Below are 26,255 nucleotides of genomic sequence, written 5' to 3' on the forward strand. Positions count from 1 at the left end.
ATAAAATGACAATTTAACAGTAAAGACAAACTGACGCATCTATTCTGGGATAATTCATATGTAATGCACAGGGGCAACAAAAGGAAATGTGATGATTCTCTCAGTAAAGTCATAATAGATGAGCATGATATCTATCTCAAGCTAAACACTATACTGGAATTTAACAGCAATAATTTTTCCTGCCAATTAAGAGAACCATCCACTGTACCACAGATATCTTCTAATTAGAATGTTGCAAAGGCCTCTGCTACAGAAGCTATAGTTATGGTTACTATAGCTTTATGAGCCAAATATAATGTTTAGGATTTGACATTTGGAACTGGAACTTTTTGAGAAAATGGAGACTAGAAAGTTAATTGATATGGCTTGAGAAAAACTGTGGATAAAACAGAGAGAAAGAGGATGAGGAAAAACTTTCTTGAAAGCTAACTATTATTTTATAATGAAACATCATAAAGAGAAACTTATGAGGAATAAGTCTTAAGAGAGACAGTCAAGAACAAGTTAGTGAGACACAGAAAAGACTGGTTTCCTGGCATGACTGGAAAAAAACAGAAGAAGTCAGAGAAAAAGAAATGGTGGGATTTTATTTATGAAATCACTATAATCTTTATTTTTCATAGAGAATAAAGAGGATTCTTGCAAAGAGATTTCATTTGGTATCCTAAATGAATGAAATAGTATTGTACTTGTATATTTAGAAGTGAAGAAAAGTCATCTGCATTCACATTGATGGTTTAAGGTGACTCTGTCTATGATCTTTCTCCCAGTTAAAATAATACAATCATTTATGTAACACTGACTTCCTTACCATTACTTACACAAGCCACTACATCTCTAGACACTAGTCATTTTCAATGGCTGTCTCCTATGTCTGGAATTCTCTCCCTCCTCTTCTCTGCCTCCTGCCTTCCTTCAGATCCCAAATAAGATTCCACTGTACACACGAAGTCTTTCCCAAAGCCTAGCTAATTCTAGATGAGTTTCAATTTATCCTATTTATATCTTGTTGATAAATAGTTGTGTGTATGTTGTCTCACCATTGGACTAGGAGATTCTTGAGATTTTTTTTTTGCCTTTCCTTGTATCTACAGTGCTCAGCATCACACCTGGAGTATAACAGGTTCTTAATGAAGTAGACTTATAGGCTTGTAGATTTGACTAGACTCTTTATTTTTAATTAATTGCTGATAAACCATATATTCAAAACTTAAATATTTCTTTTTTCCTAGGATAATAAGAGTTTTAATAGAGATATCAATGGCTACTTATAGTAAAGGACACTTCTTCAGTTTGTTAAATAAATACTATTTGATCCAATCCAATACTTGATGGATTGGGGTAGTGATTCTGAATTTAGTTGACTGAAAAACACTTTGAATTTTTATTTATAAATGAGAAAGTATCCAAACATACTCCTGAATTAGCCTAGAATTCAGGACAGTGAAATTAAAAATAGGAATGAGTCATGTAGCAGGCTGAAAGATAACCTTAAAGTGAGTATGGTCAATGTCATGTACCTTATTATTCATAATCCTATTATATAATAACAGCCATTCTCATTTCTATAGCACTTTAAAGTTTACATAAAACTCTCCATAAAACAAACTTATAAGATAGACATTGCATGTATTATTATCCCCATTTTTCAGATGACGAAATGGAGGATAAGAGATAAGCAACATGTTCAGAGTCCCATAGTTTGTGGCATCAAAATGGGACTAAAGCTGAACAGTGCGAGTGTTATTGGGAGATCTGTGGTTCTAGTCTTCACAATCTCTTCAGAATTTTCCTAAGATACTTGGGAGGCTCTTCTGTACCATCTGAAGAGCTCTGCCTATAATAAAGAAGGAAGTGGTCTATCCTAAGCTTCACTAAATCACCTAGAAATCATAGTATTAGTGGCACCTAGATATGATACCTCTGATGTATATTTTTAATTAACTTTTTAAAAAATCATTTGACACACTACCCCTAGCAACATCTCCCAGAAATAAAGCTGCATTTTCTTTTCCATCACCTGAATTTCAAAAACTAAGTTTATTTCCCCAGGCATGTTTGCCCAACAATTTGGTGAGTCTATGTCCCTTGGGGATCCCCATATGATTACTTACACAAGAATGGCTACCATTACGTGCTCCCTGACTAAGCAATTAGCAATAAATCAGCAAAATGCTGCCCTCTGAAACTATAAGGAATAAGCTTGCAGTCTGTAGTCACTCCCCATCAGAAGCTGAAAATTTATTCCTGGAGGGCTAGACTCAACAGTTTAATATGTTCTGAGTACAGCAGAGAACCCTGTAGGCTTCTTAAGAATAAGACTTCTAACAAGGAATGGGGAATGGGGGAATGAAGAAGACCAAGAAAGTGGAGAATTCCATAGACAGGAATAAAGGTCAGGAAATGTACCTTGTGGTCTGCAAATGGGCTTCTTGTTCTTTGTACTGTATTTCTGTGGTTGTGTAAATAAAAGACACAAACTGCCTAGATTAGGATGTACAATTAGATAGGCAGTCCACCAAGTTATCTCATCACAGTATGTGTATGTATACTCATAGATATGTGTGTGTGTGTACACATGCATACATACCATATATCAGAAGGTTCAGGGCACCACGGTACAGTGGAAAATATACTGGACTTGGCCTCAAGGAGTCTGTGTTCAAATCCTATCTCTGCTGTCTGTGTGACCTTGGGCAAGTGACTTATCCTTTTGGGGACTCAGCTTCATCACCTGCAAAATGAGGGGGTTGGATAACCTCTAGGTTCTTTTCCAGTTCTAAATCTCCTCTCCAGATGCTGGTTCTTGGGGTACCAGGTTTTGGGAAGGGAAGGAAGGAGGGAGGGAGGAAGGGGAGAAGGAAGGAAAGAAAGTAGGGAGGGAGAAGGAAGGAAAGTAGGGAGGGAGGAAGAAGAAAGGAAGAGAGGGAGGAAGGAAGGAAAGAAGAAAGGAAGGAAGAAGGGAGGGAAGGAAAGGAAGGAAGGAGGGAGAGGAAAGAAGGAAGAGAGGGAGGGAAGGAAGAAGGCAGAGAGGGAGAGAGAGAGGAAAGAAGAGAGGGAGGAAGGGAGCCAGGGTAGGGCAAGAGTCAAAAGGGTCAGGTTTAACTCACTACATGCATAACTGATCCAAGTCACAAAAAGATGAGTAAGGCCCCTTACTGAATTATATATAAGCCCTCCAAATGTCACCCATTTACCTTTGGTATCTGCTCTGATAGCCTATATCCATTCAGTTGGCCAGACTTATTTCACTGATTAAATGGATCCAAAATGGTAGCCACTTTCTGCTCACAATCAACAACTCACTCTCCATACAGCTTAATGATTTCTTCATGGAAAGCTGCAACTGGTGATCAGGCCTTCCTAGTCTCCTAGCCTAAAAGGAAGCTCAGGATTCTAAGAGGCAGAGGCAAAAGCAGGCAAGCCAATCCACCTAAAGCAGCAGGGCACCTTGAGAGAGTGACAGAAGGCAGCATGTTCCAATAAAGTCAAACCACTATGACCATCTTGGTCATCTCCCATAAGATCTTGATGATGACAACCCAGGATCCTTAATCCAGAAAGTCTTAGGTATGGTAGTGTTCCTCAAACCACCAGACCTGCTTCCAGCCCAGCCTCCACAGCTATAGTTGTAGGGAGAAATTACTGTGGATAGGAGGACCTACCTTGCTCATCAATATCAACATCTGCTGACCAATTTCCTCTGTCTCTTGATATCACTGTGGTTTAGATCTTCATCACCTCAATCCTGAACTATTACAATAGCCGAAAGTCAGGAAGACTTGTCTTCCTGAGTTCAGATCTGGCTTCAGACACTTAACTAGCTATGTGACCCTGGGCAAATCATTAACTCTATTTGTCTCAGTTCCTCATCTGTAAAATGAACTGGAGAAGGAAATAGTAAACTACTCCAGTATCTTTGAAAAAAAAAAAACAGGATCATGAAGATTAGACATGAATGAAATGTCACAACAACAATACTACTTGGTCTTGCTGCTACAAGTTTCTCCCCACTCCAGTCCATCCTCCACCTAACTATCAAATTGGTTTTCTTAAAGTAAGGTTCCGACTATGTCCCTTCCCTCCCCAACCCCACCATTCAATAAACTCCAGTGGTTCCTTATCACCTCCCAGATCAAATATAAAATACTATTTGACATTCAAAGTCCTTCATAACCTGGCCCTCCTCTGATCTTTCCAAACTTCTTACACTTTATTCACCATTCAGGTCCTCTGCCTTCCACTAACATTGGCCTCCTTTATGTTCCTCACATAAGACACTCCATCTTCCAACTCTAGGCATTTTTACTGGCTGTCCCCTCCTAGTCTCTGTCCCATGGTTTGTTTGGCTTCCTTTAAGTCCCAATTAAAATCTCTCCCTCTACAAGAAGCCTTTTCTGATTCCCACTAATGCTAGTACCTTCCCTCTGTTGATTATCTCCAATATATCCTGAATATATCTTGTTTGCATATAATTGTTTTCATGTTTTGCAATTGTTTTAATGATTAGACTGTGGTCTCCTTAAGAACAAAGAGCTTCTTTTGCCTTTCTTTGTATCCTCAACACTTAGCATAGTACCTAACACACAACAGGTGCTTCCTAAATGCTTTCTGACTGACTTAGTTTAGATACTAGTCTCTTTCCCCACCTAACCCAAGGAGGCAAAATTCCATCTCCTATAGTTCTTTTTCTTTCCAGAGAAAAATAAGAAATCTTGTTTCAGATCTTTCCTCTATGAGAAATTTCCCTCCTCAGAGATATACAGCTGTCAAACTTAATTGTCATACTAGAGTCTAAACTGAATTTCTTTCACTCTTTTAAATTTGTGTCATTCTCCTTGGTCTGACTTAAGGGAAGATCTTCAATATGTGATAATGATAGTAATTAAATAACATGGAAGAGCATGTATTTCTTACTCTATAATCTTTATAGGACATTTCAATACCATTGAAATTGTGGGAAGACACAATATTTTGACAAGCTGCCCACTAATAGCTAGGAATAGACGAATAGACATGCAAAGAAAAAGAGTACAGACAGGTAGAATTACCCCACTACGGTACATTGTTCTGGATGTCATTGTATACCAGGGGACAAGATGTCAGAGTGACAGTAGTGATCAAATTTAAGAAAGTCAGATGATTTCCATCTGTGTCCAGTACAATTCCCAACTGCACTCAGAAGCAAATGTAACTATCGCTTGACAGCGAGAGACAGAATAGATGAGCCACCGAGGACTTACATTCTTCAGTTCCCTCCTACTCAAGGAAGTCTATACAGCCTCTGAGAAGTAAGCAATGTTATTTTTCCTACAGTGAGGTCCAAAAAAATGGGTTTGGAGAATGTTAATATTGGAGTGAGACAAAGGTTGAAAGACGAGGTAAAACAGATAAGCAATGTATGGTAAGGTCAGTTACAGATGTGGCTCTGGAGCACAAAGTGTGGAACCAACACAAGGGGTGTGTGTGTGTATGTGTGTGTATACACATATCACACAGCTAGGAGAGATTCTTAATCCATCAAGGAAGGAACAGGCATTTATTAAGCATCGATCATATGCCAAACACTGTGATAAACACTTTACAAATATTATCTCATTTGAACCTCAGAACAATTCTTTGAAGTAAGTACTATTATTATTATGGAATAATTAAAGAAATGAGTCAAAGAAATTGAGGCATTTAGGTTAAGTGACTTGCCTGGAGTCACAGAGCTAGGAAGTGTCTGAGGCTGGATTTGATCTCATGCCTTCTTGAGTCTAGGTCCAAGGCTCTATCCACCATACCAGCTAGCTGCCATGCAAGAATTGTTACAGTGGCACTATGTTGGTCTTGGAATCATGAGTTCTAGACTATCAGATGAATGTCAGAAAGAAATTCAGGAAAAAAAATTTGGTCCAATTATCTTATTTCACAGAGAAGGAAAACGAGTACTACGAAAATAAAGTAACTTGACTAAAGTTACAAAGAAATAGGTGGATTTTCAAGTGAGAAAAATATCAGTGAATAAATATTGTGGTTTAAGACACTGTGAAACAAACCTCAGCAATATGAGTTGATTTTGTCTCCAAATGGGTTGATCTGGGGCCCATCTGTGGGTCATTTGGGCAAGAGAACATAAAGACAACTGTACTCTGGTTTCCTGATACCTTAGGAAACTTCACTGCTGACTGCTTTTAATCTACTTGCTCTTATCTGTTTTTAACCTTCCAGGACTGCTATTTACCACCTTGGAGAATACCTTTACCTGGGGGTTGTAGAGGGGCTTTTACTAGAGTGATCCATTGCACCAGACATTGAACCACAATTCAGCTTCCTCATTCAGGCAACATTTTGTGCTGTGGACAACAGAGAAGCAGCTCATCTTGACGTAAAAGTTCATTTCCTCGGTCCGATTCTGCTGCTTCAGTCATTAAAACAGATACTAACTCTAAGTACTCTAGCTAGGATATTACTTTGTCGTGCATCCCATCAATCGCAGGGATCCAAAGTCCCAGCACCTTTTTTTGTCAGGATAACTTTTCCTACATAAAGCTTCTCCATCCTGTACCCACTCTTTCCTGTGGCCAGCATGGAAGAAAGTGGAAAACATGAAGTCACAAACATGTTATGATTTCCCAGTGATGGTCCTATTCCAATCAGGAAGAAGCTTCCATGGAAACCATACTTGTACTTTATATATTCACTCTCAACTAATCTGCTGAATCTAGACATAAAATTTATTTTCCAATGAAGTGATTAGGATTTTTTATAACTAATTTCTTCTTTTAGTTTTTCATTGTCCTTGCCAAAGATTTCTGGCAAAAACTTCTCTTACTACTTAAAAGGGCTATTTTTCTACATTTATGAAAATTTTAATGTACCATTTAGTTATAAAATATTCTCTATTGAAACTCATGTACTTTAGAGGAAGTCACACAAGTGTGCTGATGGAATCCAGTACAACTTTATGTTATCTAATCTCAACTAGGTCCTTGCTGTAGCAAGGCAATTGTTTTACTCCTTTCTAATTGATTCTCTAACTCACTTACCACAACAACTATTACAAAACTTGCTCTTTCAGCATTCCAAGATGTAAAAGGAATAATTTTGGTAATATTAAATTTAAAAGATTTTGTACAAAAAAAAATCAGTGCAACCAAAATTAGAAGGCAAGCAAAAGACAGGGCAGGGGGGAAGGAGAAATACAGCAAGTATCTCTGATAAAGGCCTCATTTCTCAAATATATAGTGAACTGAGTCAAATTTATCAGGATATAAGTCATTCCCCAATTGATAAATGGTCAAAGGATATAAAACAGGCAGTTTTCAGATAAAGAAACCTAAGCTATCTAGAGTCATATGAAAAAAGGCTCTTAATCACTATTGATTAGAGAAATGCAAATTAAAACAACTCTAAGGTACCACCTCACACCTATCAAATTGGCTAATACGACAGAAAAGGAAAATGATAAATGTTCGAGGATTAGGACACTAATGCACTACTGGTGAAGTAGTGAACTGATCCAACCATTCTGGAGAGCAATTTGGAACTATGCCTAAAGGGCTATAAAAATGTACATACCTTTGATCCAGCAATACCACTACTAGGTCTATATTCCAAAGAGATTTAAAATGGGGGGGGGGGATGCGCACGTGGGGAGAAGGACCTATCTGTACAAAAATATAGCAGCATTTTTGTGGTGGCAAAGAATTGGAAATTGAGGGGATGCCTCAATTTGGGAAATTGGGGAATGGCTAAACAAGCTGTGGTATATGATTATAATGGATGATTATTGTACTGTAAGAAATGACAAGCAGAATAATTTTAGAAAAACCTGGAAAGACTTACATGAACTGATGCAAAGTGAAGCAAACAGAATCAGGAGAACCTTGTACATAGTAACAGCAACATTGTATGATGATCAACTATGAAGGACTTAGCTATTCTCAGCAATACAATGATCCAAGATCATCCCTGAGGACTCATGATGAAAAATGCTATCCACTTACAAAGAAAGAATTGATGGCATCTGAATACAAACCAAAGCATACTATTTTTTAATTTCTTTTTTTTCTTCTTTCTTTCCTTCAAGTTTTCTTCCACAAAATTGCTAATATGGAAATATGCTTTACATGTCTGCACATGTATAACATGGGGCAAGGGAGGGAGGGAGGGATAAAATTTGGAACTCAAAACTTAAAAAAAATTTAAAATTATGTTTACATGTAATTGGGGGTAAAATAAAATATTATTTTTTAAAAACTTTCTCTTCTCCCCTCAATCCTCACACAGAAACCTTCTTCCTCATTGAAATTCTTGCTTCATACTTAAAATTTGAAGTCATTTGTTATGATCTCCCTCTTCTCCTCCTTGCCTAACAACCCCTCATTTCACATTCCCTGCTATTTCCACCTTTATTCTAACCTCTAATGAAGAGGTAATATTCTCTTTGCCAAGGCCAACCTCTATACTTTCATACCATCCATTCCCCCTTTCTCCAGCACACTGCCCAGTCTTGTCACTGGACTTTGATGACTCTGGAGGAGAGAATGAGGCTGATGACTTTGTGATACCTGCCTTACTTAAATCTAATTCATGTGCAAGTCAAGACATCACCTTTGTGGTGTCACTGGTCTTCTTCAAGAAGGAAGGATGAACAACAGCAGACTTACCCCAATAGCAAACTCTCTCTCAATAACCTTCAATTCCTCCCAATCTACTGGTTCTTTCCCTGCTGCTGACAAACATGTCCAAGTCTCCCCCATTGTTTAAAAAGAAAAAAAAAATCATTAATTCCTCTATCTCTTCCTTTTTTCAGCCAAACTTCTTGAAAAATTCATCTTTACTTAGTGCCTCAACTTTCACTCCTTTCATTTTCTTCTCAACCCTTTGAAAACAGTTTTATGACCTCATTACATGACTGAAACTCTTTTTTGCCCAAGGTTACCAGGACTTATTTATAGGATGTACTCTGGAGCATCTCCCCCTTGCCTACACTTACTCTCATGGTTTAGCATTCCCTAAGGGAAGGTTGCTACCTACTCCCCTCACCAAAGCTATATCCTGGGTCCTCTTTTCTCTATATATTCTCTCTTGAGAATCTCAAAAGCTCCAATGGTTTCAATGATCATCTCTATGGAGATACCTCCCAGATATATGTGTGTGTATATATATATATATATATATATATATATATATATATATGTGTGTGTGTGTTTGTATATATGTATGTGTACAAATGTTTGTGTATATATACATTATGTATATGTATACACTTTTGTATAATACATGTGTGCATATACATATCTGTATTATGTACATATGCATACATGTATGTATTTATGTATATCCAGCCCTAGCCTCTGTCCCGAGCTCCTGTCTCACATCAGCAATTTCTCATTAGACATTTCAAACCTTCTAAGCATCTCTAACTTGGCATATCCCTCTCCCCAAAATAACTTGCATTCATTTTGTATATAATCTTAATATGCTTATATAGGTATATTTAGAGCCCCCAGTTAGAATAACTGAACTCCTCCATCAGAGTTCTTCTCTATTCCTGGACAGTGGAGGTGACATAGGTCATTACACTGGAGAACATTAGCTCCAGCAAAGTTCTATCATGCTAGAAGCACTTCATACATGGTTTCCGTGATATACTATGTCTGACTGCTAATTGTCCATATCCATATGGAAAGGTTAATTTCCTGGGGTGACCCAGAGGAAATTGACTCCTTGACTTGGGCAACTCATTGAACACAACTCTGATAGAAAGAAAACTGCAAAATATCCCTCAGTCATGTGCAATTTGCTTCCAATGCCACAATGGCAGAAGGCAGATTAGGAGAAAATGGGACAGAAGGTGTTTAAAAATTATTTCATTTTAATTCAACTTTAGTCATTAACTTAACTCCATGTATTCTAAATGTAAAATACTTAACCATCAACCAATGAGTTGGCATATGAGACATAAATTAAAGCAGAATATCTATTTTTCTTTACTACAAGGGAAGGTTCACCAGAGTGGAGGAGGAGCAGGAAGTATATCCAGAAATAACTGTGGTATATAACAAAAATGCATCAATAAGAGTTTAAAAATAATAATTTAATTAAGCAGAAGAACCAAGGAAACTAGCTAAATGGAAAGATAGCTCTCAAGGTACAAAGGCAAATGAAAGATCTGACATTTTATGTGCAACAGGAAACTGCATTTGAAGGGATACTTGGTCCTCATATCTCACAGTGCTCTTTCTGTGGATAAGCTGAAAGGCCACCATGAAGATACTGGTAGCCTATAGATCTATTGTAGAGAATGAAGAGGTAGAGAAAAATCTAGGAAAGACTCAATGAGATATTCTAAACCAAGTCAACATACACACTAATGCATAGTGTCTTCAACATAAAGGACTACCCAAAATGTGTTGGGAAGTCATGGTTATTTTTTTGCAGGGTGACTTCATTCCCTGGCTCCATCACCCCTTAATTTCTGTACCAACAAAGTTACATTCTTTTCCTGGGTACAGGTAGACTATGTGTGGCCATCTTCTCCACAATTGTAACAAAAGGAATATATTTACCCTGGTTTCCTTCTAATGGTGATACTCGTGTATCAGGACAGCTTGCTTTCTTTTCCTTTGTCTCACCATTTTTCCAGGTGGGATAGATTTGTCCCAGTGTCCATATTTCTTTTTAATTTCTATGAACTCCTTTAGCCAAGTCAGCACCTACATGGCTGTCTGTTTGCATATTTCCCTGCCACCATGAATGGATAAATGTCCCCAAAGTGATTGAAGTTGAATATTTGTCTCATAGGAAACATTCATATACTCAAATAGTTGCACGCAGCCTATCAATTCTTCTCAGATCAATATTTGTTTGACTACGATGACAGTCTTTTTAAATGTTTTTAGGTCACCTGTTCCATTAGTACTATGGCTACTTGGATCATTATGGTCAAGTCAGTTGCCTCAGGAGGCACCACTTTTTACAATACTAATCTGTAGAAATGGCTACCTATTTTATTGGTTTTCTTTTCTTAAAACCAACTTCTAGTTTTATTTATTAATTCAATGGCTTTTTATGCTCAATTTTACTAATCTCACTGAATTTTTAGAATTTCCAATTTAGTGTTTAATTGGGGATTTTTAGTTTGTCCTTTTTCCTAGCTGTTTTAATTGTATACCCAATTCATTGGTCTGATCTTTCTCTATTTTTATTGTTGTAAACATTTAGAGATATAAATTTTCCTCTGATTACTTGTTTTGCTGTCTCTCGTAGGTTTTGATATGTTGTCTCATTATTGTCATTCTTTTTAACGAAATTATTAATTATCTCTATGATTTGGTCTTTAACCCACTTACTCTTTAAGATTAGGTTATTTAATCTCCAATCAGTTTTTAATCTATATTTCCATGGTCCCTTATTAAATGCAATTGATCCAAAAAGGATATTTTAATATTTCTTCTTTTCTGCTTTTAACAATAAAACTTTTACATACTAATATATGATCAAACTTTATAAAGGCATCATTACCACTGAGAAAAAGGTGTATTCCTTTTTATTTCCATTCAGTTCTCTCTAGATATATATCATATTTTAGCTTATCTAAAATTCCATTCACTTCCTTGACTTCTTTCTTATTTATAAATGAGCTTACTAAGAAAAAAGTACCAGGAACAGATGGATTTACAAGTGAATTCTATCACACATTTAAAGATCAATTAATTCCAATATCAAATAAATTATTTTGAATAAAAGGCAAAGTAAGTGTCTAAGGCCACATTTGGTTCTGCTGCATACCCAGTCCAGTCTTCTATAGCATTTTCCACAATGGAACTAAAGTCTTCTCTGAAACTGTTCCTAGAGGGGCATTATCTCTGCTATCTGAATCAATGTGTAGAGTTTGGAATCTATGTCTAGAGGAAACTTTCCGTACCTTGCAAAGGACCTAGCCAGCATTTGGGGTAAGTCTGTCCACCATGATGGAACTATCTTTGAATATACAAGGCTCAATATATTTTATAGATCTTCACCCCTAAAACTGTGGCCCACAAGCCCCCACCAGTGCACTTACCTTTAATAGTCAGCTAGTAGATTCAATTTGGGGCAGCTAAATGATGCAGTGGATAGAGTGCCAGACCTGAAGTCAGGAAGACTTCTCTTCCTGATTTCAAATGTGGCCTCAGACATTTACTAGCTGTATGACCCTGGGCAAGTTACTTAACCCTGTTTGCCTCAGTTTCCTCAAATCAATTTCTCAAAGTCATCAACTTCACTCTTCCAAAGTCTTCAAAGTCCAGTGGCAGGGCAAAAATCAAGATGACTGTTGATGACTCAGGATGCAGCAGATGATCTTGGCATCTTTGATTTCTGACCAAGCTCTAAGCACCTTCCTACCTTTATGGCTACTGGAACAAATTGTTCTCATCCATCCATTCCAGTGGGGTAAGTCTTCACATGCTAAGGGTAGACATCCCCCTAACTCACCAATGGGTTTGAGGCCTGTTGGTTACCCTCAACCTGGCTTGTCTGAAGAGACAGTTTTACCAGGGTGTGGCTGCTATACATGCTACAGCTTTTTGGAGCCAGAGATGAGAATTGGATGAAAGGTGGACACCAAAGGTGGATGAGTAGCCCTGAAAAGCACTTGAGAAGCACTTCAGGGCCCTAATGTTTAGGACCTTTTGTGGTGTCCTCATGCTGCTACAGCAGAGCACGATGTCTCTACTTTGGAGTTTGCTCAGCTGGGCTCTCTGAGCCTAATTCCTCTTTGCAGCTCAACTCCTAAAGTCACACTCCTCAAAGTTGTCTTCTGTTTCAATAGATAAACGACCCTCTCCCTGCTGGAGCAGGGTCTTCCACTGATAGATGTCATGGTCCATACTCAGGTTTCTTTGTATTTCTAATAAATCTCTTAACTTTTGTGAGATGCCATGGCCAATGGTGAGTAGAAAGAAATCCATTCAACTACTGCACCACCAACCCTTCCATCTTAAGGCAATGACCAGTTCCCTTTAAGGAGATGAGTTTCTCTTCCATAGCTACCTTTTTGAGTTTGCCTGAGGTCACTCTCCTCAGAGCTGTTCCATGAATGAATCCAGAGTGTGCCTCATTTTTAAAAAGTTTCCAGAGCCCTGTGTCAAATAGTGACTAGCTGCCCTGTAATTCCACAAAGTAAAAGCCCTTACCTTCTGTTGATTTCATCAATTGGATTAGAGAAAATCAATTGATGAGGGGTGTCCTGATCACTACCACCCCCATATATAAATATATACTAAATAAACATAAACAGAATAAATATAAGTACAGGGCAGGAAATACAAGGCAGTTAGGGAGAAGAGATGCTAGCAGTTAGGAGGTCAGTAAAGGTTTCATATAAAGGATGGTGCTTAAGCTGAGTCTAGAATGAAGTGAAGGATTCTCTTGAAGAAGGAATGAATTCCAGGCATTGGAAATAGCCAGTGAAAACAAGCAGAAACAAAAGATAGAGTACTGTGTGTGAGGGACAGAGAAGGTCAGTTCAGCTGGACCACAGAGTGCATTGAGGGGAGTAATGAAGTGAGAAAGAGAGATTAGAGTGAGGTTATGAATAGTTTCAAAAGTCAAACACAACAGCTTATATTTTATCCTAAAGGTAAGATAGGAAGCTACTGAAGTGTACTGAGCAGGAGAGTAATATGATCAGATCCCTGTTTAAGGAATATTACTTTGGCAGTTCTACAGAGGATGGATTGGCTTGGGGAGGAGGGCAATTTGAGGCAGAGAGACAGAGGGACCAATTAAGATGCTACTACAGTGGTCAAGGTTAAAGGCCACTCAGTACATAGAGGTTCTAGGACTATCAGACTTACCTCTTTTTGATTTTATTCTTTGGTGAGGGAAGATTAAAGTCCTGTATCTGTGACCTAAAACTACTGAGGGCATACTCACCTCCCAGTTGAAAGAAAGGAGCAGCAATCCTGCCCACTCCTCCCCTGAGGTTGGAGTCAAGCACCAGAAAACATCATCATTCAGAAAATGCAGAGGGCAGGTTGTATGAGATACCAGAAACAATGAAATTGACCCATAACTCTCCTGCAGACATGGGAAATTCTACCACCCTGCAGACTTCACTTTCATAGATAGAAATCAAATCAGAGGGACATGACAGGATTTCTAATGTGAAAACTCAGCCACATAATCTCATCTTTAATTGCTCTTGGCAAAGAACACTCACAATGGGCCTCACACAAATTAAAACATGTGCACAGAAAATAAAGCAGAAAATGTACAATTTTTCAGGCTTCCATAAGGCCAAAGAAATATTAAGCTGGTGGAAACACACATACTCATACACATATGTGTACTCACTCTTCATTTTCCATCAGCTCCTCTGCTTGGTTCTGACTCCATGAACATCATGCCTTCCCTAAGATGACTTCATCTCATCGTCATGCAGATCAACTCAGCTTTGATACTCCACACCTTCTCAGCACCCTCCACTGCCTCTCCCCTATGACTGGAAGGCTGGAGGATACAGCAGTAAAGTCCTCCTAAAGCCTTCCTTTATAGAGGGCTTAGAACTTTCCAAATAATTCTACAGTTTCCATTAGCAGCTATGCCCCTATGCTGGGTACCCACCCTGTGCAGCTTCCTTTTGTGAATTATCTTCTGAGCAGAGGTTGTCTTTCTTATTTGTATCCCAAGTATTAACTGAGAGATGATACTATGAGACACTTAATGCCCAATTTCTTCTATTCCATGATCCAGTGTTTAGACTTTTCTGGTTGATGTGGGACATGGATAGAAATGATTCCTCTTTCCTGTAAGTCTCTTTCCACTGCCAAAGCTATCTGAAAGATGGCTACCATCAACCAGTCTATTGCCCAAATGTGTAAGGTTATTTCTTTTCCAAAAGGAGAAGGCTGAAATTTTGGTAACTGATATCAGTTCACAGTCAAACCTAGTAAGACATCTTTTAAGCAATCTTTGAATGTCTTTTTTAAAATCCTTTCCCCTACCTTCCATCCATCCTGTTTTTTCCTTCTATGAATGAATGAATGAATGAATGAATGAATGAATGAATTGAGGCAACAGAGTACAGGGGAAAGTGCATTGTCTTGAACTGAGGAAAGACTTTGGTTTGAATTCTATGTCTGATACATACTTGCTCTGTGACTGAGGGTAAATTATTTTATACCTCTCTGAATTTCAATTTCTTCATCTGTAAAAGGACACAAGGAGAGTTAATCCCCCCTTCAAATGTTCAATCACTAATTCCTGGTCATTCAATAATCTCTCATCACTCTCTCTGTAGAGCTCTGAACTTAGGGTTCAGAGTAAGGAGACGCAAGGAGGGGAAGCACACTCCCAATGTGGGTGAGAGTATACCAAATGGGGGAAAAAGGAGTGGAAGATATTCATAAGGTTAAGAGAAAAGGGAATAAATGAGAAGTTGACCCCTGATAAAGGGTAAGGCCATTTTGGTTCATCCTTTAATGTGTTAGAGCAGTGCCAGAGAGAATGTCATCCCTTCTGAGGGCCATTTCATCATCTTGTCCTTCTTTCCCCAAAGTAACTCTTCATCGTCATTGCTTTACCTTTCTGTTCAAACTTTTCTGCATATACCTTGACTCACTTTTAATGCAACAGTTTAAAAATGAATGATGTTTTAAAGAAATCTGGAAAAAAAAGCAATTCTTAGCTAAGCAGTGGTGCTGAGCAGGTTGGATAAAATTCCAGTCGTGGAGATGGCAGATTTGCTCTCTGTCTCCATGGCATAAATAATTATCCAACTGAAAATAAGCAAGCATCCTGAATATCCAATGTACTTGAAATGAATTGCTTCATGTAACAAGAAAACAAGCCACCTCTGGGAGGGTCACACAAGAAAGTACAAGAAGCCAAGGGGTTAGACTGAGCTACTGCACTGGGTGCTGTCTTTGGTTCTGATTCAGCTTCCTCATCTTATCTGATAAAGGAAGACCAAATGATTGCTAAGGTTCTTTTCAGCTGGAATATTCCATTACTGCATTCCACTATTTCCTTTTTGTGTCATGGATGACTCTGGGTGACACAGATGCCATGGATGACAGTCTGGCAAAGCCTATGGACCCCTTCTCACAATAATGTGTTTTAAGGCATAAAATAAAACAAACAGAATTACACAGGAAATCAATTATACTGAAATACACTCATCAAAATTTATATTTTATAAAAAACAAGTTCACAGATCCCAGGTTAAGAATCCCAGCATTGGGGCAGCTAGGTGGTGCAGTGGATAGAGCATCGGCCCCAAAGTCAGGAAGATCTGAGTTCAAATCCAGTCTCAGACCAAACACTTGACTCTTACTAGCTGTGTGACCCTGGGTAAGTCACTTAACCCCAACTGCCTTTTAAAAAAAAGAATCCCAGAATTATTTTAGGAATCTGAAAAAAGTTATGTATGTCCTCCATCTTTAAAATGAGAACCACCGTGTTGCTGCCTTCCTGTCTCACAATTTCATTAGAAAATGAAGTATTCAGCCAGTATACTGGTATATGGACTTTGGAGCTGGAACTCATAGGTCCTATTGAGTAATTGCTTCATTTTAGATATATGGAAACCAAGACTCACAAAAAGTGGAATGATCTATCCAATGATGCACAACAATATGTGGCAGAGCCAATAGTCTTTGTACCAGGTCCTCCAAACAATGCCCTCAAGAAGGTTACACTCTTAGTTTAATTGTTTTTACCTTAATGAATATTCTTCAACCTTCCAGCCAAACAAAGAAATACTCAGGGACAAATTGAGTTAGTACAAAGGAAAGGGATTTTACACCAGAAGTGGCTAGTAATTATATGGAACTCACCTTATCCAAGAAGTTTGACAGATTTAAAGTATGAATAAATTCAAAAGAGATAAAGTTAATTAATGGATGGCAGTGCCATAATGTATTGCTAAAGAAAGCTAAAAGGTTAGGAATGAAGAAGACAAGAATTTATTAAGTGCCTATTATGTGCCAGGCACTGTGCTAAGCACTTTACAAACATTTAATTTATTCCTCCCAACAGCCCTGGAGGTTGGCATTATTATCCTCACTTTACAGATTAGGAAATTGAGGCAGACAAAGACAGTCAACACAGTTGGTAAGCATCTGAGGGCAGAGTTAAACTCGGGCCTTCCCAACTCCAGGCCCAGCACTCTATCCACTATTTTATCCCTATAGGATATGAGATATACCTGATTCAATTCAATTCAGTTCAGTTAACTTCAATTTAACAAATGTTTATAAAGCACCTACTATTTAGATGGTACTCTGCCAGATGCTGGTAATAATGATATAATAACAAACATAAAACAGTTCTATGCCTTCATTGAGATTACATTCTACTGGAGAGGATATAATGTGTACTCAGATAAGTAAATCTCCCATAATATTGTGAGCTCCTTAAGAGCAGTGATTGGGTGGTGTTTTTTTTTTAATTTTTGGAAGGGAGTGTTGAGGGAGAGTTGCCTTTATTTTATACTCAGTGCTTAGCACAGCATTGGCACACAGGAGGTATTTAATAAATACTAATTGACTAATTAAATACAAAGTTTATAAAAGTAATAAAAATTAATTTCTATGAGAGAATGCCAAAAACTGGAAGGGGATCAGGAAAGCCCCATGTAGATGGTCTTATGTTCCAAATGTATTTTGAAGGAATTTAAAGATTCTAAGAGATGGGGATGAAGTGGATTTAAGACATGTACATCCATACAGCACAAGGAGATGAAAGACAGAATGTTACGTAAAAAGATGGCATGAAGGGGAGTAATACAAAATAAGACTGGAAAAGTAGGGGATAGGGCACAGGTTTCAGAGAGTTTAGATGGCAGGTTGTCGAGTTTGCATTTTGTCCTAGGGAACTGCTAAAGATTGTAAAGATGGCAAGTGATATGGTCAAATCTGTTTAAGGAATATCAATTTGGCAGCCTTGTGAAGGATGGGTTGGAGAGGGTAGAAAGTGGAAGCAGAGAGAGCACTTGAGAGGCCAATTCATGCTACAAGTGACAAGAACTTGAACCTAAGTAGAGGATTGTGGACGGAGAGAAGGAAATAGATGTGATAGAGATGTAGGGAGACAGAATCAATAAGGTATGAGAAGTGATTAAATATGGGGATGTCAGGAAAGGGGGAAGGGTCAGTTAATAACTACAAGGTTTCAAAACTGGGTCACTGGAAGAACAATAGAGCCCTCAAGAGAAAGGGGCAAGTTTGGAAGATCAATGGATTTGGTGTAAAATATAATAATAAGTTCTATGTTGAACATGAATGAATGAAAGAAAAAGTATTTATTAAGCGCTTACGACGCGCCAAAGACTGGGCTAATTTATAGAGTTAAGTCATTTTTCAGTCATATGTGATTCTTCATGATCCCATGTGGGGTTTTCTTTGCAAAGATACTGGAGAGGTTTGCCATTTCCTTCTCCAGTTTGTTTTACAGATGAGAAAACTGAAGCAAACAGGGTTAAGTGACTTGCCCAGGGTCACATAGCTAATAAGTGTCTGAGGCCACTTTTGAACTCAGGAAGATGAATCTTTCTGAATCCACGCCTGGCACTCTATTCCCTGCACTACCTAGCTGCCCAATTCATGCAGACACATACACAAAAGAGAAGCAGTCTCCAACTTCGAGAGCTTTATATTCAAATAAGGAGAGACAACTCACAAAACAGAATGGTAGCCACGGAAAGATGTTTTAGTCTGGGGAGTCACTAGGTTGATGAGCGGAAAAAATAGGTCAGTCCAATGATACCGCATTTTGAAGTGGCAATAGTAGTGTTGATTTGATTATAATTCTTAGAGCAAGGGGTGAAAAGGTAGGGAGAAGGATCTGCCTACAGTAACAAGAAGGAAAATGGCCAGGTTGAAACTGAGTAAGGAACTGAGTGTCTTATCTCCTATCAGGCATGATCTCTGGAAGTCCAATTTGGAGGAGGGGGATTGGGGAGGGAAAGAGCTACAGCATGGGAAAGAAAATTATATATTGAGTCTGAGATACTTATGGCATATGGAAAAAAAAAATGTCCAGCAAGTAGTAGATGTGAAAACTGGAGTTCAGGAGAAAGAATGGGCCTCTTCCTTCCAATTCTCAAATTCTGTGATTGTCTAACATAATTCCAAAAGATTCATGATGGAAAATGGTAGAGGACAGCTAGGTGGTACAGTAGATAGAGCACTGGCCTTGGAGTCAGGAGGAATTAAGTTCAAATCCAGCCTTAGACACTTACTAGCTGTGTGACTCTGGGCAAGTCACAACCCCAATTGCCTCAAAAAAAAAAAATGAAGTTAGAAAATGCTATATACATCCAGAGAAAGAACTATGAAGGCTGAATGCAGATCGAAGCATACTATTTTTTCTTTTTTTTTGTTGTTTTTCCTTCTCATAGTTTTTCCCTTTTATTCTGATTCTTCTTTCACAACATGACTAATGTGGAAATACGTTTAATATGACTGTACATGTATAGCATATATCAGATTGCTTGCCATCTTGAGGAGAGGGGAGAGGAGGGAGGGAGGGAAAAAAAATCTGGAACTCAAAATCTTATAGAAGTGAATAATGAAACCTATCTTTACACATATTTACACATACACAGTGAGGAAAAATTCCGTAATTGTGTGAGGTGATAATTGAAGCTATGAAATATAATGAGGTCACCAAAGGAGAGAGCAAAGAAATACCCAATTTATGAGAATAACATTAAGGGATCACATTGTATCACATGATTTGGGGCTAGTAAGGACCTCCTCACCATGCAGCCTAATAGCCACACCCTTTGCCAACTAATCCTTCGGAATCTATAGTCCTTGTGTGAACTTTGTTGTTTCAAATGTAATTGTACTACATAAAACCAACTCTGTGGTCCACTGCCTTATAGCCTTGGGGCAGCCCCTGATCAGCCCTCCTTTTACACAAGAAGGATCTGAGATCCATGGAAAGTGACTTGCTCAAAATCACGTAGGACATATGTAGATTAGAGTCAAACTCTAATCTCCTCACTCCAAATCCAGCCATCTTTCCACTATACCACATTGCAACCCTAAAATGAGATTCTGGTGAAAGAAAAAATCTTATACAAATAAGCACTGAAAAATTAACAACTATTATCAGCTATATGTAGCTTTTATGCAAGGAATATCTGGGGGGAGGAATAAAGTCTACATTCTGACAAGCATGGAATAGACAGGCCTAAAGCACTAACAGAACCCCAACTGTGGACAAGTCAGAAATAGCAAGTGGCAATCAGAAATGACATACCATTGAAAATTTCTTATAATATTTTCTTGTTTTTTTTTAAAAAACACTAAATTCATTCATCCATAACTACTTCCTCTCCCCAAAAAAGAGTGCTTCCTTATGACAAAACCAACCTAAGGAGCAGTCTGACAGTGTATGCAACACTCTCTATCCATAACCCACCACTTCTCTACCAAGAAGAAGGAAGCAACATGTTTTATCACTGCTTAAAAATTCTTTTTGGAAAAAAAAAAACTCCAGAGAGACCATGCATCCAGGAAGAATTCATGCACAGTAACAGATGCTGCAAAAAATTATTTCTATCATAAACCCAAAAGAGCTTTTCTCTCTGTAGGAGTACAGAGTCTATAGGTTATATGTGCGGGGAGTATAAGGGGGTTTAACTACATTCTCCCATGCATAAGGACAAATCATTATGATAATGTCTCATCAACTATGTAGGATGACAAGACAATATCTGATACCCAGAAAAAATATTTCAATTCACTTGGAAACCTATATTTTGCAAGACTCCATTGAATTTATAAAAATTCCTTTTCCTTTTCAAAGAGCTTTCCCATCTATCTCCGCAACCTCATGATATGCTACAGAGGGAGATGTACTAAGGAAAATTATCTCTTTCCTTTAGATAGATGAATAAAGTAAAGCAGAGAGTGGACAAAGAACTTGCCTACACTCATAAAGGGAATTAGCTGACGGAGACAGAGCTAGAACCAAATTTTCCAGATTGCCATCCAGGGGCTCTTCCCATTAGACAATCATAAATCACTTCAGGAAAGCATATAACTAACCTCCACATTCCAATGAAGCTGTACATTGTGCTCACACATCGGGGAAGGGCAGGGGGTTGGAGTCCATCCAGCTGCATGGCCAGGGCAGGAACGCCAAAAAGGACCAAGTACTTCACATAAAAAAAGAGTACTTGGGCTAATGCTAGTCCACCTAAAAAGAAAAGAAGCTCATTAAAAACACCTGACGGTCCCCTCTCTTGCTATAATATCTGGTAAACATACCACCCCACCATCTCCACCTCCACTCTGCCCATTACAAAAACCAAAACAAAATAACCTACACCAACCAAAAAGCATTATTAAACATCTCTTACTGAATCATCACTGTTGGCTCTATGAATAACCTGAGTTAGCAAATCTCAAATATTGTCACCATCTTTATTAATGGTGTCAGGGGACAAAACTATATCCACATTATAGATAATGTGCCTTACCATTCTTATTTCAAATGCACAAAGGAAGTTCACTCTTTGAAAAAATTCCAATGAATCTTTTTTTCTAATAATAGGTCTTTTAAAATAGAAATCATCACAGCTAAATTTTTATTTCAGGGCTTTATACATAAGGCCAAATGTAATGGCCAATTGTAATTGATATAGTTGTCTCTTACACTTTTTTCTATTATATATAGCTTGTGCTTTCTTTAAAATCTGTGATAAAGTCAATATATTAGTTTCAAAACCATCCTGCTTAATTTTGTTTCCCTCTGAACTTTCTTCAATAACATTCTTTTCTTTCTCTTCTCCTTTATTTTTGGTATCACTAATACTAGCCCCCATCTCTCCCTCAAACTTCCTCACAATTAAACAATTCTCCCTTGTTACAAATAAGCATAATTAAGCAGGATAAATCAAGCACTGGTCATATCTGACAATGTTTATTGCATTCTGCATCTCTAGTCCATTGATGCCAAAAGGGGAATAGGATGCTTCATCATTAGTTCTCTGGAGTCCGGATTGGTCATTAAATTGTTCAGAGTTTTCATGTCTTTCAAAGTTCTTTTTCTTTACAATGTTTCAGTTATTGTATAAATTGTACTCTGGTTCTATTTATTTCATTCTACTTCAATTCATGCTACTTTTCTCAGGTTTCTTTGAATCATTCCCTTTCATCAATTCTCTTAGCACTATAATATTCCATTACATTCATATATTCTAATTTGTTCAGCCATTCACCAATCAATGGGCACTCCCTGCCCTAATTTTCAGGGGGTTTTGCTACAACAAAAATATTGCTATGAATATTTTTGTAGATATGTCCTTTCTCTATTTATTTGATCTCTTTGGATATGTGTCTAGCAGAGACATTGCTGGGTCAAAAGAATACACACAATTTGGTGACATTTTGGGCTTCAGTTCCAAATTGCTTTCCAGAATAGCTGGACCAATTCACAGTCCCACCAACAATGCATCAGTTGACTTATCCTCCCACGGCACCTCCAACAGCTGTCATTTTCCATGTCTGTCATCTCACCCAATCTGATCAGTGCGCAATAGAAATTCAGTTGTTTTCATTTGAATTTATCTCATTATTAGTGACTTGGAACATATGTCCATATGGTTGTGGTTAGCTTGGTTTTCTTTCCTTGAGAACTGCCTGTTCATATCTGCTGACCAGAGAAATGGATCTATTTTTAAAATATTTGAATCAGTTACGCAAGTATTTTGGCTATCATACCTTTATCAGAGAAACTTGTTACAAAAATTTTTTCCAATTATATTTCCCTTCTAATTTTAGTTATACTGATTTTATTTGCAAAATAATTTTTAATTATGTAACCAAAATTATCTACTTTATCTCAGGTGATCCTCTTTATCCCTTGTTTGGTCAAGAACTCTTCCCCTACACATCATGGCAAAAAACAATTCTTATCAGGAGGTTATTTTAGCATATGGTATGAGATACTGGTCTAAACCTAATTTCTTTGACACTGCACTCCAGTTTCCCCAGTTGAATTTGTCAAATGAGTCCTAACCCCAGTAGTTGGAGGAGATAAGATTTATTTAATATGTTGTCACTATATTCATTTATTTCTGTATGCTGTATATCTTATCAGTTCCACTGATCATTTTTTTCTGTTTTCAAATAACACTAAATAGTTGTAATATTTATTTGTAGTATATTTTAAGATCTGGTACTGATAAGCTCCTTCCTTCCCACTTTTTTGATTGTTTCCCTTTAGCATCTGGACCAAATTACATTCTTCCAGATAAACATATCAAAATGGTGGGGACTTCTAGCTTCCTCTAGGACATCCCTATCAGAACACTGCTATTAACCCCATGTCCACGGTCAGAACAATCAAAGTACTGCAATGTCCCAATACCCTTGTGGCTTCCCATTTTTTTTCAATCTGGGATTCCTGTCCCCACTCCACTTCCAAATATAAAGTACTATAGGCTTCAGATACCCATGGATCATATCTGGTCCAGTTTATTTACCTATGCTCATGCTGGCTTCCCTGAAAGAAGGGTACTGTAAATATTCTGCTTTCTTTTTGTGTTATTCTGGGATGGATGAAGACATTTATGGTAGTTTCTCTTTGGATTTCCTAATCATTATTTGATCTAATGCTACTTTTATATCTTTGCTGGTGTAAAAACAAGAGACCTTGTCTCTTCCATGATTTTTCCTATAGCTATCTTAACCAAAAGTTCCCTTTACCTGTTAAAGTAATTCCAGAGTTTTACTATCAAAAAGTGCAAATAACTCTATTTCTTATCTCCATGTAAAGAAAAGCTCAAAGAATTCAACCTAAGTCAAGAAGCATTTATTAAGCACTTGCTATATCCCACTAAATGAGCTAGATGCTAAGGAATAAATAATTTGGGAAGGAGTCAAGATGGCAAAGTTAGAATCAGCATTTTTGCAAAGTTCTCCCAACATATCTCTTCTACGACAACCTAAAAAAAGTGCCAAACCTTATTCTGATCAGGAAAGCCAAGAAAAAGTCACAGTAAATCATTTTTTCCTATTTATTTTGCACACTTATTTGTACATATTTGTTTGCATTTTTGTGAATGTTTGCCTTCCCCATTAGATTGTGAGCTTCTAGAGGCCAAGGATTATCCTTTGCCTCCTTCTGTATCTCCAATGCTTAGCACAGTGCCTGACATATAGCTGTTGTTACCGTTGTTGTTGAGCTGTTTTCAGTTGTGTCTGACTCTTCGTGACCCCATTTGGAGTTTTCTTGGCAAAGATACTAGAGTGGTTTGCCGTTTCCTTCTCCAGCTCATTTTACAGATAAGGAAACTGAGGCAGACAAGGTTAAGTGACTTGCCCAGAGTCACACAGCTAGCAAGTGTTGGAGGCCAAATTTGAACTCAGAAAGAAGAGCCTTCCTGCCTCCAGGCCCAGCATCCTATCCACTGTGCCACCGATAGTATATACTTAATAAATGTTTATTAATTAAGTGAAGCAAGGCTATCCATTGTTACCATTACTATTCAATATCATACTAAAAATGCTAGTTATAACAATAAGACAAGAAAAAGATGTTGCAAGAATAAGCACAAACAATGAAGGGGGGGGGAAACTATCACTTGTAGATGATAGTTGTAGATGATAGGTTGACTTAGAGAGTCCAACAGAGTTAACTTAAAAAGCAATCAAAACAATTAACAACTTCAGCAAAGCTGCAGGACATAAAATAAACCTACACAAATCATCAGCCTTTCTGCATATTACCAACAAAACCCAACATGCAGAATTAGAAAGGGAAACTGAATTTAGAATAACTACAACATAAAATATTTGGGAGCCTACCTCAAGACATACACAGAAACTATATGAACACAATTACAAAACACTTCACAAATAAATAATAATATAAATAATCAGAAAAATATTTATTGTTCATGTGTAACCCTGAGCCAGCATAATTACAATTATACTACTACCTAAAGTAATTTACATATTCAGGGCCATACTGATCAAATTACCAAAGAATTACTTTACAGAATTAGAAAAATTTGTAAAAAAAAAAAAAAATCATCTGGAGGAAGAAAAGCTCAAGAATATCAAGGGTGTGTGTGTGTGTATGTATGTGTGTGTATATATATGTATATATATATATGTGTGTGTGTGTATATATTGTATATATATGTGCATATATATGTATGTATATGTATATGTACATAGATATGTAAAAGGAAAGAGGCCTAACAGTATCAGATATCAAAACTACACTACAAAGCTATAATCATCAAAACAACTGGTACTGAAAAAGAAATAGGTTAGTCAATGAAACAGAACAGATTTACAATACACAGAAGCAAATGAGCTGAGTAACCTAGCATTTGATAAACCCAAAGATTCCAACTACTGGAGCAAAAACTCACTTGGGGACAAAAACTATGGGGAAAACTCAAAAATAATCTGGCAGAAACTAAGTATAAACCACCATCTCCTATCATATAACAAAGGTATGTTCAAAGTAAGTTCAAGTAAGCTCAAAATAGGTACATGGTTTAGACACAAAGGGTGATATCATAAGCAAATTATTGGAACATGGAAGAAATTACCTATCAGATCTATGGTTAAGGGAAGACTTTTTTTTTTTTAGGTAATTGGGGTTTAGTGACTTGCCCAGGGTCACACAGCTAGTAAGTGACAAGTGTTCGGTCTGAGGCCAGATTTAAACTCAGGTCCTCCTGACTCCAGGGCCGGTACTCTATCCACTGCGCCACCTAGCTGCCCCTAAGGGAATACTTTTTGACCAAACAAGTGATATGGAGGTTCACAGGGAATAAAATGGATAATTTTGATTATACAAAATTTGTTTTTGCACAAACAAAACCAATGCAGCTACAATTAGAAAAAAAAACAGGAATCTAGGGGAAAATCTTTGTAACAAGTTTCTTTGATAAAGGTATCATTTTTAAAATACATAGGGAACTGAGTCATACAAGAACAGTAATCATCCCCTAAATGACAAAAGTCAAAGGATATGAATAGACAGTTTCTAGAGGAAGAAATCAAAGCTATCAATAACCATATGAAAAAACGCTCTAAATCACTAATAATTAGAAAAATGTACATTCAAACAACTCTGAGGTACCATCTCACACCCTTAACTAAAATATCAAAAAAGGAGGTCAGTGCTATTATTATCTCCACTTTACAAATGAGAAAACTGAGGCAGGCAGTGGTTGTGTCTTGACCACGATCAAACAGCTATGAAGCATCTGGGTTTGAACTCAGGTCTTTGTGAAGCCA

General features: G+C 37.5%; 1 protein-coding gene across 1 annotated transcript in view; it reads right to left on the bottom strand.

The window, feature by feature from the left end:
* The window catches only part of HHAT (hedgehog acyltransferase), a 483,325-nt gene that overhangs the window by 316,805 nt on the left and 140,265 nt on the right, over positions 1–26,255 (bottom strand). The window contains exon 8 of the mRNA XM_027871575.1: positions 21,039–21,189. Coding sequence (XP_027727376.1) covers positions 21,039–21,189 — 151 coding nt within the window. The remainder of the gene's footprint in view (positions 1–21,038; positions 21,190–26,255) is intronic.

The sequence above is a fragment of the Vombatus ursinus genome, unplaced genomic scaffold (assembly GCF_900497805.2).
Source record: "Vombatus ursinus unplaced genomic scaffold, bare-nosed wombat genome assembly UNPS02014798.1, whole genome shotgun sequence".
Taxonomy (NCBI): Eukaryota; Metazoa; Chordata; class Mammalia; order Diprotodontia; family Vombatidae; genus Vombatus; species Vombatus ursinus.